General features: G+C 34.4%; 1 protein-coding gene across 1 annotated transcript; it reads right to left on the reverse strand.

The window, feature by feature from the left end:
• Window positions 1–622: 622 nt before the first annotated feature.
• Window positions 623–14,887, reverse strand: Paics (PAICS bifunctional enzyme). The gene is made up of 5 exons (XM_072530549.1): window positions 14,728–14,887; window positions 13,843–14,046; window positions 13,490–13,747; window positions 5,842–5,967; window positions 623–1,357 (listed from the first exon to the last, which is right to left on the reverse strand). Exons 1-5 carry the CDS (start codon window positions 14,744–14,746, stop codon window positions 693–695), a joined length of 1,272 nt encoding a protein of 423 aa, XP_072386650.1. The 5' UTR covers window positions 14,747–14,887; the 3' UTR covers window positions 623–692.
• Window positions 14,888–14,972: the final 85 nt, after the last annotated feature.

Below are 14,972 nucleotides of genomic sequence, written 5' to 3' on the forward strand. Positions count from 1 at the left end.
TTGTCAGAACTGTTGAAGGTCCCAAGCCCAGATAATGGAGGAGGGGGTCTACGGCCAGGTTAGCACCCTACTGATAGACTTTAAAACCATACAGCTCATAGAAACAGGATTATGCCTGGGAACAGGTTTATTAGCAATGTACTGAAATCTGTCCCTGAATCAACATCTCATCTACTGATCTGTACTTATCAATCTTAGTAGTATTATGAGCACTTCTTTACAAAGTCATCTAATAAGTATCGCACGTGCACCAACTAATCTTCCTGTACTCTAGATTCTATCAAATTATTATCAAACTTGCACTAGAGAGTGAAAACAACGATCTGACATAGTAGCAACAAAGTATTCTACAAGTGTTCAGTATGTGCTCCAGTTTTGACGAATTTAAATGTTGGACTTTTTTTAAAGGATATAAAAAACTTACAAATGCACTACAATTTCTTTAAAATCTCTGCAATTCTTGTTACTATTGCATGCCAGTTTTACATTTTACCTTTTTTGTATACGTTTTTGTATATGGGCGACCTCTTCTTCTTTCTCCTACATACTTTCAGTTTCATCAGTAATCCTATTTTTTTGTCTGTATTTTCTTAAGGATATGCGGGTAAATAAAATAAAATACTACATACAAAAGGATATATTCAAAAGTAAAAATTTAACGTAATAAAGATATCAAAACAAAAGCCTTAAAATTAACTTCTCATTGCCTTATCGGCCTTTGGCAAGGACTCGAAATATCCCAGCCTTCTAAGACGCAATCTGCTCCAGACAATATAGTTAGTCATAGCGATGTTAGTCGCTGCACAAAGAGCTGCAGTTTCTGGGTAGATGACTGTACTACATCCCAAACCCGAAGGTACATTAACGCTAGACCAAATGTCCCTGGACAAATCATCTCGTGATCCAGGTGGACAGTTAATAACGGGATAGTCGGTGTTTCCAGAGAGAACTGGGCCCAAACCGTTTGATCGTCCAGCTACAGCGATGAAGATAAGAGGAATGTTTAAGCCTTCGTAATAACTCACTATTTCAAGAGCATAATCAGTAGTTTTGTGTGCTGACGCTACTCTAATCTCAACATTAAGACCTAGATCTTCGCAGTGTTGCTTGATTTTGTTGCAATGATCTTTATCTGCGGGGCTGCCCATAATAATGACCACAAGATGGTTGTTGGGAGGAATTAGATGATCCAACTGATCGACAATCCATTCAAAGTTCCTTTTTACTGTGTCCAGATCCTTGTCTGTTACTGTTGTTAGATTTCTGTAGACCTGTTTGTCTACCATCAGACGTTTGTCTCCAGAAGGCCAAAGACGCCAGGAGTCAGAGTCTATAACGTCAGCTACCAGTAAGTTTCCTGCAAATAAAAATTTTCAATTTGAAACTAACCACAATAAAGAATTTGCACGTGATGGAATTTAGGAATGGGAGATTCGGATGTGTACAGACCTCCGGATAGCTGGACAATATGGTTGTTGGAATGAAATTTAAATGGTTTTGAATGGCGAGGATTGATCTTGCGGAGTTTAACATAAACATAAGGGAAACATTTTAACTATTTAAGCTTCATATCATTTTTATATTCCCTGTATCTTTTCTTAGGACTTTTATTTTCATAAATATATCTCTTTGTTCTGGTTGCACACCGGTTTTATTTTATGAATATCATTTTATTTATGTCATACTTGAACCACGTGACTTAAATGACCAATGAGAAGGTCACGTGGTCGATAAACCCGGACCATTAGAAAGATATGCAGGGACAGCTTTGCGTCAGTTTTCTCTGTCGTACTGAGGAAACGGGCTGGTATTCCAACGATCAGCCTATCTTGTATTCTATGTCTATGCTGAGGAAAAGAAAAGATTCAATGTGCGAGCGTTATTAAGTGACTTGGTTTGATTCAGTGAGGAGGCGGAACTAACTCTTAAATGAGATAAGAAAAAGACGAGTAAGAACGGGAAGGAATTTGGATGCTTTACCGAAATTAAGCCCAAACTAGGACGGCCCGGACGATAGTACATGGCCCAAGGAGGTGCTTTTAGTAGGTCTCTGACATCGATGACAATGGTGACCGATAATCCAAACGAGATATTTCTGGCGAAAAAGAATGTAAAATTCGAATGTTCAGAAATGTTAATGGACATTCGCATATTTTTGTGTTCAGATAACATATTCTCGGGTATTAAATATTTTTTTATATTCTGGGTTTTCTGTAATCTTTCATCGATACGATTATACAAGGAAAAAAGAGGGAATGCTTGAATTACATTATGAGAGGGCAAAAATACCTAAGATTTTGTAGCTCACAATTGCAAGGCACACTGCTTTACACTAGAACAGCGGTAAATATAGTGAACATACCCTTAACGATTTCCAACCTGTCACAGGAGAAATTTATATAATTTTGAGTTTTTATTTTAATTAATTTTTGTGTTATGCTTGTGTGTATTTGAAGTTTCCAATGCTGCGTTATAGAATTGAATTTGTATACGTGAGAGCCAGTGCGTCCCTGTCTTATACGTGCGGTTCAAAGCGCGCGAAACTATCAAATAACAACTCAGCCTGCCATTAGGATAACACTGAAATGTTCTCGTGAATTTTACTATAGATAGATAATAACATGGGAAAAGTACAAAACAAATTCGAACATGCGAGTAAGAAACGAGATATGTTATCAATGTTTAAAAAAATCAATGTATCCCCCTGCTAGCAACTGGATAAAAAGCAGTTGATAAAAGCTTAAAAATAATTTTATGAACTCAAACATATCAGCTGATATTGTAAATAAATTTTGAAATCTTGTTATTAGTGGATAATCAATTTCAAAAATAGCACATTAATCGGTGTAACTTTCTGACGTAACTACGAACACTTTTAAGTTAAGACTTTACTGCAATAGTTCAATAGGTCACTGGTAGATATGTCACAATTTTGTTTTCTCTCGGACCTAATTAAATTTAGAAAATATTTACAGGATTATCGTTAGAGGTTTCGTAATGAATTGTTTACTATTTTTTCTTTCTCTAATCACGGCACTGCTATTTTTCCTTTGAAACTAATTCGGTAATTCCAATACAAAATTTGATATCATTTGCAGTAAGGTCATATTATGGTAAAAATGTCATATTTGATTGACCTTCGTAAAGGATCTTGGAATAGGGATAATTAAAGGAACATATTACGTCAAAAGCATTAGATACACGTTTTAGATTAAAAATTAAAGATATAAGTGTGCAGGTTTTTTTAAGATTAGAGGTAGAAGAAATGAAAAACTTATTAATGTATCCCAATCGCAACTTAATTTATAAAAAACACATCTTCGCAAAAAGGAAACTATAGGGTCTCCAACTACATAAGCTGTATTTTTATTGTTACATAATATATGTTATTTAAGTTTTTTTCAAATTCCCCAGAATCTCTCTCGCTGTAACACATTGTCTCTTATGGAAAGCGATGTTGCCAGTTGTTGCAAAATGCTTAGTTTTTCAGAACATCTGGGGAAAAAGTAATATTATGGGCCAGCGAGCACATAGCCTAATTACTTTAGTGCATTGGTATTGTTACGCAACCTATTAATGAACTTGATCCCGCTACCCATAATGTATCATCTACATTACAAGAAATAAGTGACCTATTATAAATGAATGTTTTTCCTACTTATAAAATTAAGAACTCCCATGAACAAGCTTAGTATGTGAAGTTAGATTTTTAACATTTTGTCTTTCCAATTATAAAAAAATACACCTTTACACCTTCCAAAACTCAGCTCTAATTTGCGTTCCGTTACTATGAAAAATGAAAAAGTATGTTTGTAAGTAAAATCGAGTGATAAGGCACAATGGGCACAATGATAAACTTTTTGAAGTTATACTTCTATACGCACGGTCGGCGTTGGAAATTTGCACGGGAGTGAATGTGTGAAACCATTACATATGTAAGATAATGAGTAAGAGAGAGACATAAGATATATTTTCTCTCTCTTCCTCTCTCGAGAATAAAAATGTTCCTTTTGTATATATATTTAATATTATAAATATATTATATTATATATAATATTATAATATAATATATATTAATATTATTATTTATGTGATATGTTTTGTATTATTTATTACTACTACTACTACTAAGGATTTCCACAGTTTTCACTGTCTTCCTTCACTCAACCGTTTTCTCCAATTTTCCCTGTCATTCCAGTCTCCATCTCGCAGGGTTCTTTTCTCCATAGCCTCGTCGATTTCGTCTCTGAATGACCTTCGGGGTCTTCCTCTCTTTCTTCTTCCAATCGGGCTCCATTCTGTGATTTTGTTTATCCAGCGTCCTCTGTCCGCTCTTTTGACGTGGCCGTACCAGGATAGTCTCTTCTCCTCTATATAGTCGATTATGTCTGATTGCACTCCCATTCTCCGCTTAATCTCTGCGTTTTCAATTCTGTCTCTTTTTGTAAGTCTACAGCTTCTCCTCAGGAACTCCATTTCTACTGCTCTTATTCTACCTCTATTTCTCTTGTTTATTGTCCAGTTTTCGGACCCATATGTCAGGATACTTCTTGTCAGAGTATTATATATTCTCTTTTTTGTGTTTATCGTAATGTTCTTATCCCACAACACTGAGTTTAGTTGTCTTATACAGTTTCTTGTTTGTCTCAGTCTGTTGTTTATATCTTCTTCTGTTGTTCCCTGGTTCGATATTATGGTTCCTAAATACTTGAATTTATCTGTTCCATTTATTTGTCTTCCCTCGTCTATCTCTAGGTTTCTCATATCCTTGTTTTCTGTTGTTAGGTATTCGGTTTTCTCTAAGTTTATTTCCATTCCGTTGTTTTTATATTCTTCTTCTAGTTTTCTGAGCATAAAGCTGAGATCTTCTTCATCTTGTGCGATGACTACTTGATCGTCGGCAAAACTTAAGGTGTATAGGTATTCGTCTCTTACTGGTATGCCCATTCCTTCGCACTTTCCACATTTAATAGCTACTTTGTTTTCTTTGTATAGTGCTTTAACTGCTTTTATTAGTGTTTGTCGGATTCCGAGATCATTCATTGCTTTTCATTGCTTTATTAAATGTTCATAATTATTTTAGGCTTTTGTATTTCAAAATAATCACTGTATGACAGACAACTGTCAGTTTTGAAATCCGTTAGTATCATGTCTAATTGGCATATCTTTTACGTGTTTGGTTCATACGCTGGTGTACGTGAGTTCGAATTCCAATATGAATTTTATTTTTTATTTTTGATATATTTAAAAACTTTAACGTTATTAAATATATGTAATATACGCAAAAATGCTAAATTTTAAAATAAAATGAAAATTTACAACATAATCCGAGTTGTTGCTTTTTTATTTTTATCTTCGTAAAGTAAGTTATGTATATTGGCAGTTTTAAATACTTATGAATATTGCATTTTAATTTGTATTGTATTATTATATTGAATTATGTTGCAGTGTATTGTATTGTAATTTTTATATTAATAACAAAATAAACAATGAATTTTACTGCAGAGTATGTTTAAAAAATTTTTTGCATTCAACGCCTTTTATACATACATGAAAATAAAAATATATATTTTCATTAAAATATTGATACAATCCTTCATTTACTACTCCTATTACAGGTCAAATGTTTATATACAGCAAACGATGCACCATATACCTATATACCTAATTCTTTTTCTCTTTCTGCTCTCTCTTACCTATAGCATTAAATATGTAATGATTGTGCAGATTGACTCCCATATAAATTTGTAACGGCTAACGCGTGTATAGAAGTATAACTTCTACCGTCAGTCCCACTGGACTGCCACACCCGTTTTTTTTTTAAACTTACGAATTTCTTACCTTGATCATCAACTCCAAATTCTATCTTCATATCTATAAGTGCACAATTTCTTGTTGCCCATACTTTTTCGAGAATTTCGAAAACTAGGATTGATGTTTTAGTCATTAGGTCTACTTCGTGTTTTCCTAAAAGTTCAAATTTACGATAAAAAACATTGTTTATGGACAATCTAATTATTAATAATAAGTAGCTACAGTACAACAAATTATATATTATTACATAATTTATTTCTTCTCTGACCGTCAAGCGGAAGAGATCGAGCTCCTAACGTTAAATTCACTGCAGTGTTGTCATGTTTTTAAAGATTACTTAAAGCGGAACGGATACATTTTTGAATCAAAATGGAAAGTTCAGTGAACAATAAATGTTTATGTTAGCCTAAATAATAAATTAAGTTGGTAAACCTGGTAACTTTTATTTTGATATATTGACAGATTGTCACTATTATTGATTATGTGAACCTTGTGATAAAATAAGTTTTGTTAATTTAATTTTAATAGATGTTAATAATACCTCTAAACCACTGCTTTCCCCAATTATTTAACATTGGTTATGGGCACAGATGGAGGAGGTATGATAGTTAAAGAGAATTTCCAAAAAGGTCAGTAAAGACCCACGTATATTGTTGGAGGTTATATCAGGTTTTTGGGTTGTAAAAACATCATCATCATCATTTGGCTCTACAACTCTATGTGAGTCTTGGCCTCGTTTACTATTTGCCTCCATTGTTGTCGGTCCTAAGCAGCTATTTCCAATTGCTGTATTCCCGTTTTGCGTAGATCACTGGCTACTGCGTCCTTCCATCTCTTTCTTGGGCGACCAACTGACCTTCTGCCATCGGGCCTTTCACAGAATATGGCGTTCAGGAGTCTTTCGTCACTCGATCTTAGTACGTGGCCCGCCCATCTTATTCGGTTTGCTTTAATGTAGCGTACTATGTTTTCATCTCCATATACTGTCTGGAGTTCATCATTGTGTCTTCTTCTCCATTCTCCTGTTGTCCCTTCTATGCAAGGCCCATAGATAGTCCGCAGTATCTTTCTTTCCAGTACCAGCAATTTTGTCGTTTCCTGCTGATTCAGAGTCCATGTCTCGCTTCCATACGTTATTGTGGGACGAATTATTGTATTATACACTCTTATTGTTGCTGGTATTAAGAGTATGTATTTTTGATTTAAGTACGATCATTAATGAGTAATATGCCCTGTTTCCTGCAATGATCCTGGCTGCCACGTCCTTTTCATATTTATTTTCAGATGTTATGATCGCTCCCAGGTACTTAAATTCTAACCCTTGGCCTTGGGTTCTTCGTAACCACCATGTACTTGGTCTTGTCCTCGTTGACCTTCAGACCAACTTCCTTGACTCCGTTTTCGAATAGGGTGAAAACTTCTTTTGCATCTCTGTAGTAAAAACACCTATGTAAATTGATCACGTTGTGGAAATAAACATGGTATTATTCCATTTAATGGAAATGGATTCGATAATTGGAAATTTAGAGTATATTCAGTATTGAAAGATATGGAATTAAGTGATGTATTGCAAACAGTAGCAGAACCAGAGATAAGTGGAAATTGGTCAAAGAACAATAATAAAACATGTATGGTAAGTATACAGAGTGTAGAAGACTACCATTTACAGCATATAAGACATATGCTTGTGACATAATTAGTCAGTTGGAGAAAAAATTCAGTAAAAAGATGTTCAAGTTTTATCTAAAAACTAATTAACCTGGAATATTGTTGCAATATGAACATTCAAAACCATTTTACTAAATGCGATGGATTTGGAGAATTAAAATGACTAATGGGAAGGTCACATCGTCGATAAACCCGGTCCATTAGAAAGAGATGTAGTTTTGCGTCTGTTTTCTGTGTCGCATTGAGGAAACGGGCCTGTATTGCGACATTCAGTCTATTTGGATTATATGTCTATGTTTCAAAATAGATCAAATCAAGGTTTTTTATTGGTTGTATATAATTCAAGTAATTGAGTCCCTTAGGATATTCAAAAATTTGACGAAACGCCATCTTTTTCGGGGTTTTTAAGGGGTTTTGCGAGGTCAATAATATTTTTTGAGATCGATACAACCTGAATCAATGCGTCTCCAATTTAGATTCAAAAAATATATGAAAGAGAATATTTTCAGGCTTCAAAAGCAAATACAATCATCTTTTATGCGAAAAAACAGGTTTTCAAGGGTTATTCGAGAGATTTACTCAACTTTTTTACCTTTCTACATCATTAAACAGCATGTTTTCAAAAATTTTATAGAATAACATATAACATGAGACGATGTATCTCCCATATTCAGGAAAGCTAGAGATTTCTTAAAATATGCGAAAAACCCGGTTTTCAAATGTTTTTGGGGATTTTACTGGATTTTCCTCCCACAGTTCGACTGAATTAAAGGCCTTGCCATAGTCAACAAAGGATAAGTGTAGTGAGTCATTGTATTCGTTGCATTTCTCTATCAATATTCGGAAGTTCTGAATCTGGTCTATAGTGCTATAATCTTTGCGGGAACCTGCCTGTTCTGGAGGTTGATAGCTGTCGAATTTATTAGATATCCTGTTAATAATAATTTTTGTAAGAACTTTGACTGGATGCAGGACAGGCTTCATCATCATCATCAGTGGTGCTACAGCTCTAGTTGAGCCTTGACCTTCCCCAGTCTATTTCGCCAGTCGTTTCTGTTCATCGCCAACCGTTGCCAATTTGCCGCGCCGATTTTCCTTGCGTCCTCGTCCACACCGTCCCTCCATCTCAGTCGTCGTCTGCCTCTACTCCTATTTCCCACTGGGACCGATAATAGAGTTCGTCTGGGTGGGTAATTTTCATTTGCTCTTGACACATGTCCAGCCCATCTAAGCCTACCTATTTTTATGAAGGATATTACATCTCTACCATTTACTATTTTTTTATACTTCTCGTACAATTCGAAATTATATCGCCTTCTCCAAATACCATTCTCACAGAATGCGCCCATTATTCTTCTTAGTATCTTCCTTTCGAAGACGAGCAGAAGATTTGCGTCTGTTTTGGAGATGGTCCATGTTTCTGACCCATATGTCAGTACTGGTAGGATGAGTGTTCTATATATTATTAGTTTGGTTTTCTGGCTTAAATTTCTGTTTTTTAGCTGCTTGCTTAGTCCAAAATAACATTTGTTTGCTAGCAGTACCCTCCGTTTTACTTCTTCAGATGTGTCATTATCGTTTGTTATGAGAGAACCCAAATATGTAAACTTATTTACTACCTCAAAATTATATTGGTCTATACTGAAGTTTTCTTCGGCGTTTCTAGCTCTATCTCTGTTATTTGGAATAGATGCTAACATTTTGGTTTTTTCCTCGTTTATTTTAAGGCCCATATTTTGTGCGGCTGTCAAGAAGGTGGAAGTCATCTCTTTAAGTCCTCGTGTAGTACGTGCGATCAAATCCAGATCGTCAGCGTAAGCCATAATCTGCGTTGATTTATTAAAGATTGTTCCCCTATTGTGTAACTCGGCATCTCTTATAGTCTTTTCTAACGCTATATTAAAGAGAAGGCACGCCAGCGCGTCTCCCTGCCTTAACCCTGCATATGTTTCAAACGCTTGTGACATATCGCCTTGTATTTGCACTCTGCAGATCACTTTACTCATAGTTGTTTTTACGAGCCTTATTAATTTATGGGGAATGTGCAGGACAGGCTAAAGGGTCGATAATTTTTTATGTTTTGTTTATCGCTTCTTTTGGTGACTTGGGCATTTTGCCAGCTATCTATGATTATCTCTCATCTGCTAAACATATATTTAGAAGAAAACTCAAGTAAAATTTAAAGTTCAAATGTTTGTACATCGACAATATGTGACTTATTGATATCTAATATAGACTCGGTAACTGAACTAATGGAATTTTTTATGAACATCAGCAATCCATCGTAATAATTGTCATTTGGAAATACCCAGCATAACAACTGTTTAAACAAAAAATAGTCTACTAGTACTTTGTTCCAGATAGGCCTTTGTTTACAAAATCTAAAAAATACCACATTAACAATCATTGATTTAAAAAATAAAAAGTTCAATAAAACGGAGAAAAACGTTGAAAAATTCCACCGATAAAAGCTGACCGATGTGTTAACAATGTGTTAGTGATCTTGAACTTTGTGGAGATAAATATTCTTTGGTACATCGAACGTTTATTGCGTAAGAAATATCTAGTGTAATTGAAAAATGATGAAATAATTTCTCTTGTTAATAAGTCAAACAAATATACTTTTTTAAATGTAATCCAGTGATTGTAATTTTGTATTATTTTTAAATATATTTTTATTATTATAATATTGTTCATCAAATATCCAGTTGAAACTGAACCAAAATTATAAAATAAATTTCGAATACAAGCTTTTGTGTCTATTTGAACTCTGCCTGGGGGTTATGAGCACGAGGACTGGGTGGATTGAGTAGCTCAGAAGCCGCGTTTATGCCCACAGCCGGTCCCAAGCCCGGATAAAAGAGGAGGGTTGATGGGCCAAGTTAGCATCCTACCCATTGTAAAAGAACACAAGGCTCAAAGAACCGATATAAAGCCTCGGGAACCAGACGGAACCTAAGATGACGAACCACGCAAAGAAAAGGAAAACGAGAAGGAAAAATAAGCACACAATTAGATTAGCAACATGGAACATTGCTTCTCAACAACAAAGACCAAGAGATAATAGAAGACCTGATAAATAAAAACATAGACATTTGTGCAATCCAAGAAACCAAGAAGAAAGGAAAAGGCCAAAGAGACTATAACCAATATTTTCTAGCATACAGTGGAGTGAAGAAAGAAGAACGAGCACGAGCAGGTGTAGGTATACTTGTCCATAAAAAATTTAAAGACAACACAAATGACTGCCGTTATATCTCCGAAAGAATAATACATATGAACATCACAATGGACTACCAACAATTAAATGCCGTATCTATTTATAGCCCCAAGCCTACAAGCAGTACGTAAAGGTCATGATTACAGAATGGGGAACAAAGAAATCCAAATATTATGTTATGCAGACGACGCCACATTAATCGCCGAGACAAAAGACGAGCTTCAAAGATTAACACATATCTTCAATACAACAGCCAAGAAATACAATATGATAATATCAGCAGAAAAAACCAAATGTATGACAATATCTAAATACCCACTACGATGTAAAATCGAAATTGATGGGAAAATAATAAAGCAGGAAGCAAGGTTTAGATATATGGGAATAGATATATAACTAGTTACAGAGATGTTGAAGAAGAAGTACGACAACAAAGCTTAAAAGCAAGTAAGCAGCAATTAGACTAATAACATACACGGCGGAGACAAGACTTGATACATCTAAAACGAGACAACTACTGGAAACAACAGAGATTAAAATACTCCGACGAATATCAGGGAAAAGCCTGTTGGATAGGAAGAGAAACGAAAACATAAGAAGAGCATGCAATATAAAAGACATAAATGGATGGGTGACAAAACGGAAATAGGAGTGGAACGATCACATTAGTAGAATGGCAGAAGATAGGATAGTATGAATAACACAAGATACGTCACCAAATGGACGAAGAAGTATTGACAGACCAAGAAAAATATGGTGAGATAATTTAAACAATTTAGGGTGCTAATATTGAAAAATAAACAGGCTTTAAAGCCTACATACAAGAAAGAAGAATATGTTGGCATGACAGCTCTTCAGTATATGCTTAGAAAAGACCATTCGAGCCTGTATTTAACCAGCCACATTCTCATCTTCAGTCACACCAATTAGTTCTGGGAATATTGATGCAAATCTCACTAATAATGACCAAAACTTCAAAATTGTGAGAGACTTCAACTACCAACAAAGGAGTACAACCAATAAAGTATATATACATTTAGGGATTCTACAGTATTCACTGCCTTCCCTCGCTCAACCGTTTCCATCTCTCTCTGTTGTTCCATTCTCCATCGTTTAGTCCTCTCTTACTCATGGCGTCGTCTACTTCGTTCCTCCAGGATTTTCGGGGTCGTCCTCTTTTCCTCCTTCCTATGGGGCTCCATTCGGTTATTATTTTTATCCATCTGCTGTCGCTAGCTCTTCTTACATGTCCATACCACTTTAGTCTTTTTTGTTCTATATATGTTAGTATGTCTGTTTCTATTGATGTTCTTTGCTTTATTTCGTCATTACTTCTCCTATCCATTCTTGTTACTCTGCAGCATCTTCGCAGGCATTCCATCTCTGTTGCTATTATCTTACTGCTGTTTTTCTTGTTTATGGTCCAATTTTCGGCCCCATATGTCATAATACTTCGCACTAATGTTTTATAAATCTGCGTTTTTGTCTTCATATTTAGGTGTCTATCCCACCATACTGGGTTAAGTTGTCGGATTGCTGTTCTTGTTTGTCCTAATCTTTGTGTAATTTCTTCCTCTGTTGTTGCCTTTTTCGTGATTATAAACCCCAGGTATTTGAATTTATCCTTTCCTTTGATTGTTACGTTGTCATCAATCTGTAGATCTTCTATGTCTTCTTCACTTGTAGATAGGTACTCTGTTTTCGCTAGGTTAATATCTAGGCCAGCCTTGGTATATTCTTCTTGTAGTTTCTTCATCATGTAGCTGAGGTCGTCTTGGTCTTGTGCAATCACTACTTGATCGTCTGCAAAACTTAACGTATATAGGTATTCGTTCCGTACCGGTACTCCCATGCCTTCGCATTTTCTTTTCCATGTAGTCAAGGCTTTCTCTAAGTAAAGTAATAATAATTAAATTAAATTTTTTTTTTAATTAAAAAAATACAAGCTAGCCCAATTCCACCACCCAAACCCCTTCCCTCCTGCCCCTAACCTTAAAGACTTTTTCCAGATTTTTCCGTAAGGTGCATCACCTTCAAAAACATGAAAAACCGGTTTTTTGGTGGGTTTGGGAATTTTTCTCATTTTATAGACTTCAAAATGGATCAAATTAAGGTTTTTTTAATTCCTCAAAAAATTAGGCGAAACAGCTTTAAACCCAAAAAAGACCCTGTCATATTTGAGTTTTTTCCACTTTCTAGCATTAAAACAGCATTTATATGTTACAAAAAATATGTAGCATAAACATTTTCCGGTTTTAGGTAAGAAAAATTTACAACATATATGGACTTACATACACTGAATGAGAAAAATCACATTTTTTGTTATTTGAGGTCTTGTTTTCAACCTTTTATTATGCATCTTTGTAAATACTGTTATTTGAACAAAACCTCTTATTAAGTACATATCTGTTACTCAGTGTGTACTTCGTAGTCTCCATCCAAATATTATTTTTGCCAAATATCTTCCAAGCGATAAATAGTATATTAAGGCAGCCACATGTGAACAACAACCTATGGGTCTGTTGCCGGTTGTGCAACTACAGCAGTATTATTTTAATACTTTCCAAACCATCTACATTTGGCTCATAATGCAAATAATATTTATAGGTTTTGCTGTTAGTATAAGATGCTACTGCAGGATCACTACATTCATAGCGTAGTTTATCAAACTCACATTTTTACATACATTTAAAATTAAGAGAATATATTGATAATAGGTTGCCAGTCAAAAAGTGGCCTCAAATATGTTTAATTCAATTAATAGCTCAAAACTTATTAGGTACTTACCAATCAAAAGACCATTAACTTTGAATTCAGCAGAAATGATCTGTTCTTCAGACCATTGGGGATCGTGGTTGGCATCATCCTTAAAGAAAGTTTCATGTTTGACTGGAGTAAAGCGAAATCCTTCCTTAACACCTGGATGCCTGCGTAAGAATGATCCTGTAGCCAGACGTCTAGTAACCCATTCAATGGGAATCATGTCACATTTTTTGGAAAGGAAGGCATTGTCAGCTACTGATTTTACATAGGCAGTCTTCATACCTTGAATAAAATTTAAGATGTGAGTAGGTTAAATAGCAAAATCCTGAGTTTTCTAGTATATACTTTATTGCTTATTTGAATTAATCTATACTTACCAACTTTTGTCAAGATTTCGAAAACTTTTCCATTGGTTTTATTTGAGATAACAGATTTTCCAGCCAAGTCATGAGCCTTGACACCATCTCCAGCAGTGATTCTGTCTTTGCTTAATAAAATACAGTGACCAGGCACAGAGGGTACATCAAAAACCTGTTTGGTTTTTCCTTCAATAATTAGGTTGCCTAATTTGTAGCCTCCAACTAAAAATATAAACAAATGTAAGAAATAATGAGAGGCAATTAAATCTTTTAATAGGTAGAATGTTTTTTTTTTTATATAAGGAATATAGGATGAAGTGATCTGTTAAAAAGTAGGCTTTGTAAATTAATTCTTTATTAATAAATGTGCATTAATAAATGTGCTTTGTAAAAAGCACATTTCATTTTTTTTATTTGATTTTACATTAATTATTCTTTGGTCCAGAGTCCTTTAATATCTTCGTCTTAGTTACTGAAATGCCTTATTTAGCAGGTTTTATGACATATTTTCTTAAACTGCTTTGCTTTTATACTTAACCCTCTTTTTTATATCAAATCTATCAATTATCTGTCTCAGCATTCACTGTTCATCCTTTTATATGCTTTTAAATTATTTTTATTCTATACTTGAAAATATTTTATTCCTTACTGGACCGGCACCCGGTTCCATAACCACTACCTATTTTCCCTAAATTTTAGGTTATAAGAAAGGAAATTATTTAAAGGATTAAAAATTACGAATATATATTGAAATTAGTCTAAAATGTGTCTCTTAGTGGACATTAAACAATTAAAAAAAAAAAATAAAAACCTGGGTTATCAAATCATAATTTTTGTTAAATTAGCAATACAAAACTTTTCTAAAAGTTCAAATAAACGAAACTAAGTTAGGTAGGTACTTACTTTCTTTCACTGAAGCCATTTCTACCGGGTAACGAATTATTTAATAAAATAAACTAAAGTAGCAACCAAATTCTAAAATACTAAAAGGTATTTTATTGAAAGTGAACTCCAAAGCGCGGTACCTCGTTAAGCTTTTTATTAGTTCAATAATTTATCAACGCATGCGTCATCATTATTGTTGATTAGAAATAATTGTTAATGTCGTAAGATGTTTGTTCTTAATTTAACCCAATATTACACAAAAA

Source organism: Diabrotica undecimpunctata, chromosome 4 (genome assembly GCF_040954645.1).
Source record: "Diabrotica undecimpunctata isolate CICGRU chromosome 4, icDiaUnde3, whole genome shotgun sequence".
NCBI lineage: Eukaryota > Metazoa > Arthropoda > Insecta > Coleoptera > Chrysomelidae > Diabrotica > Diabrotica undecimpunctata.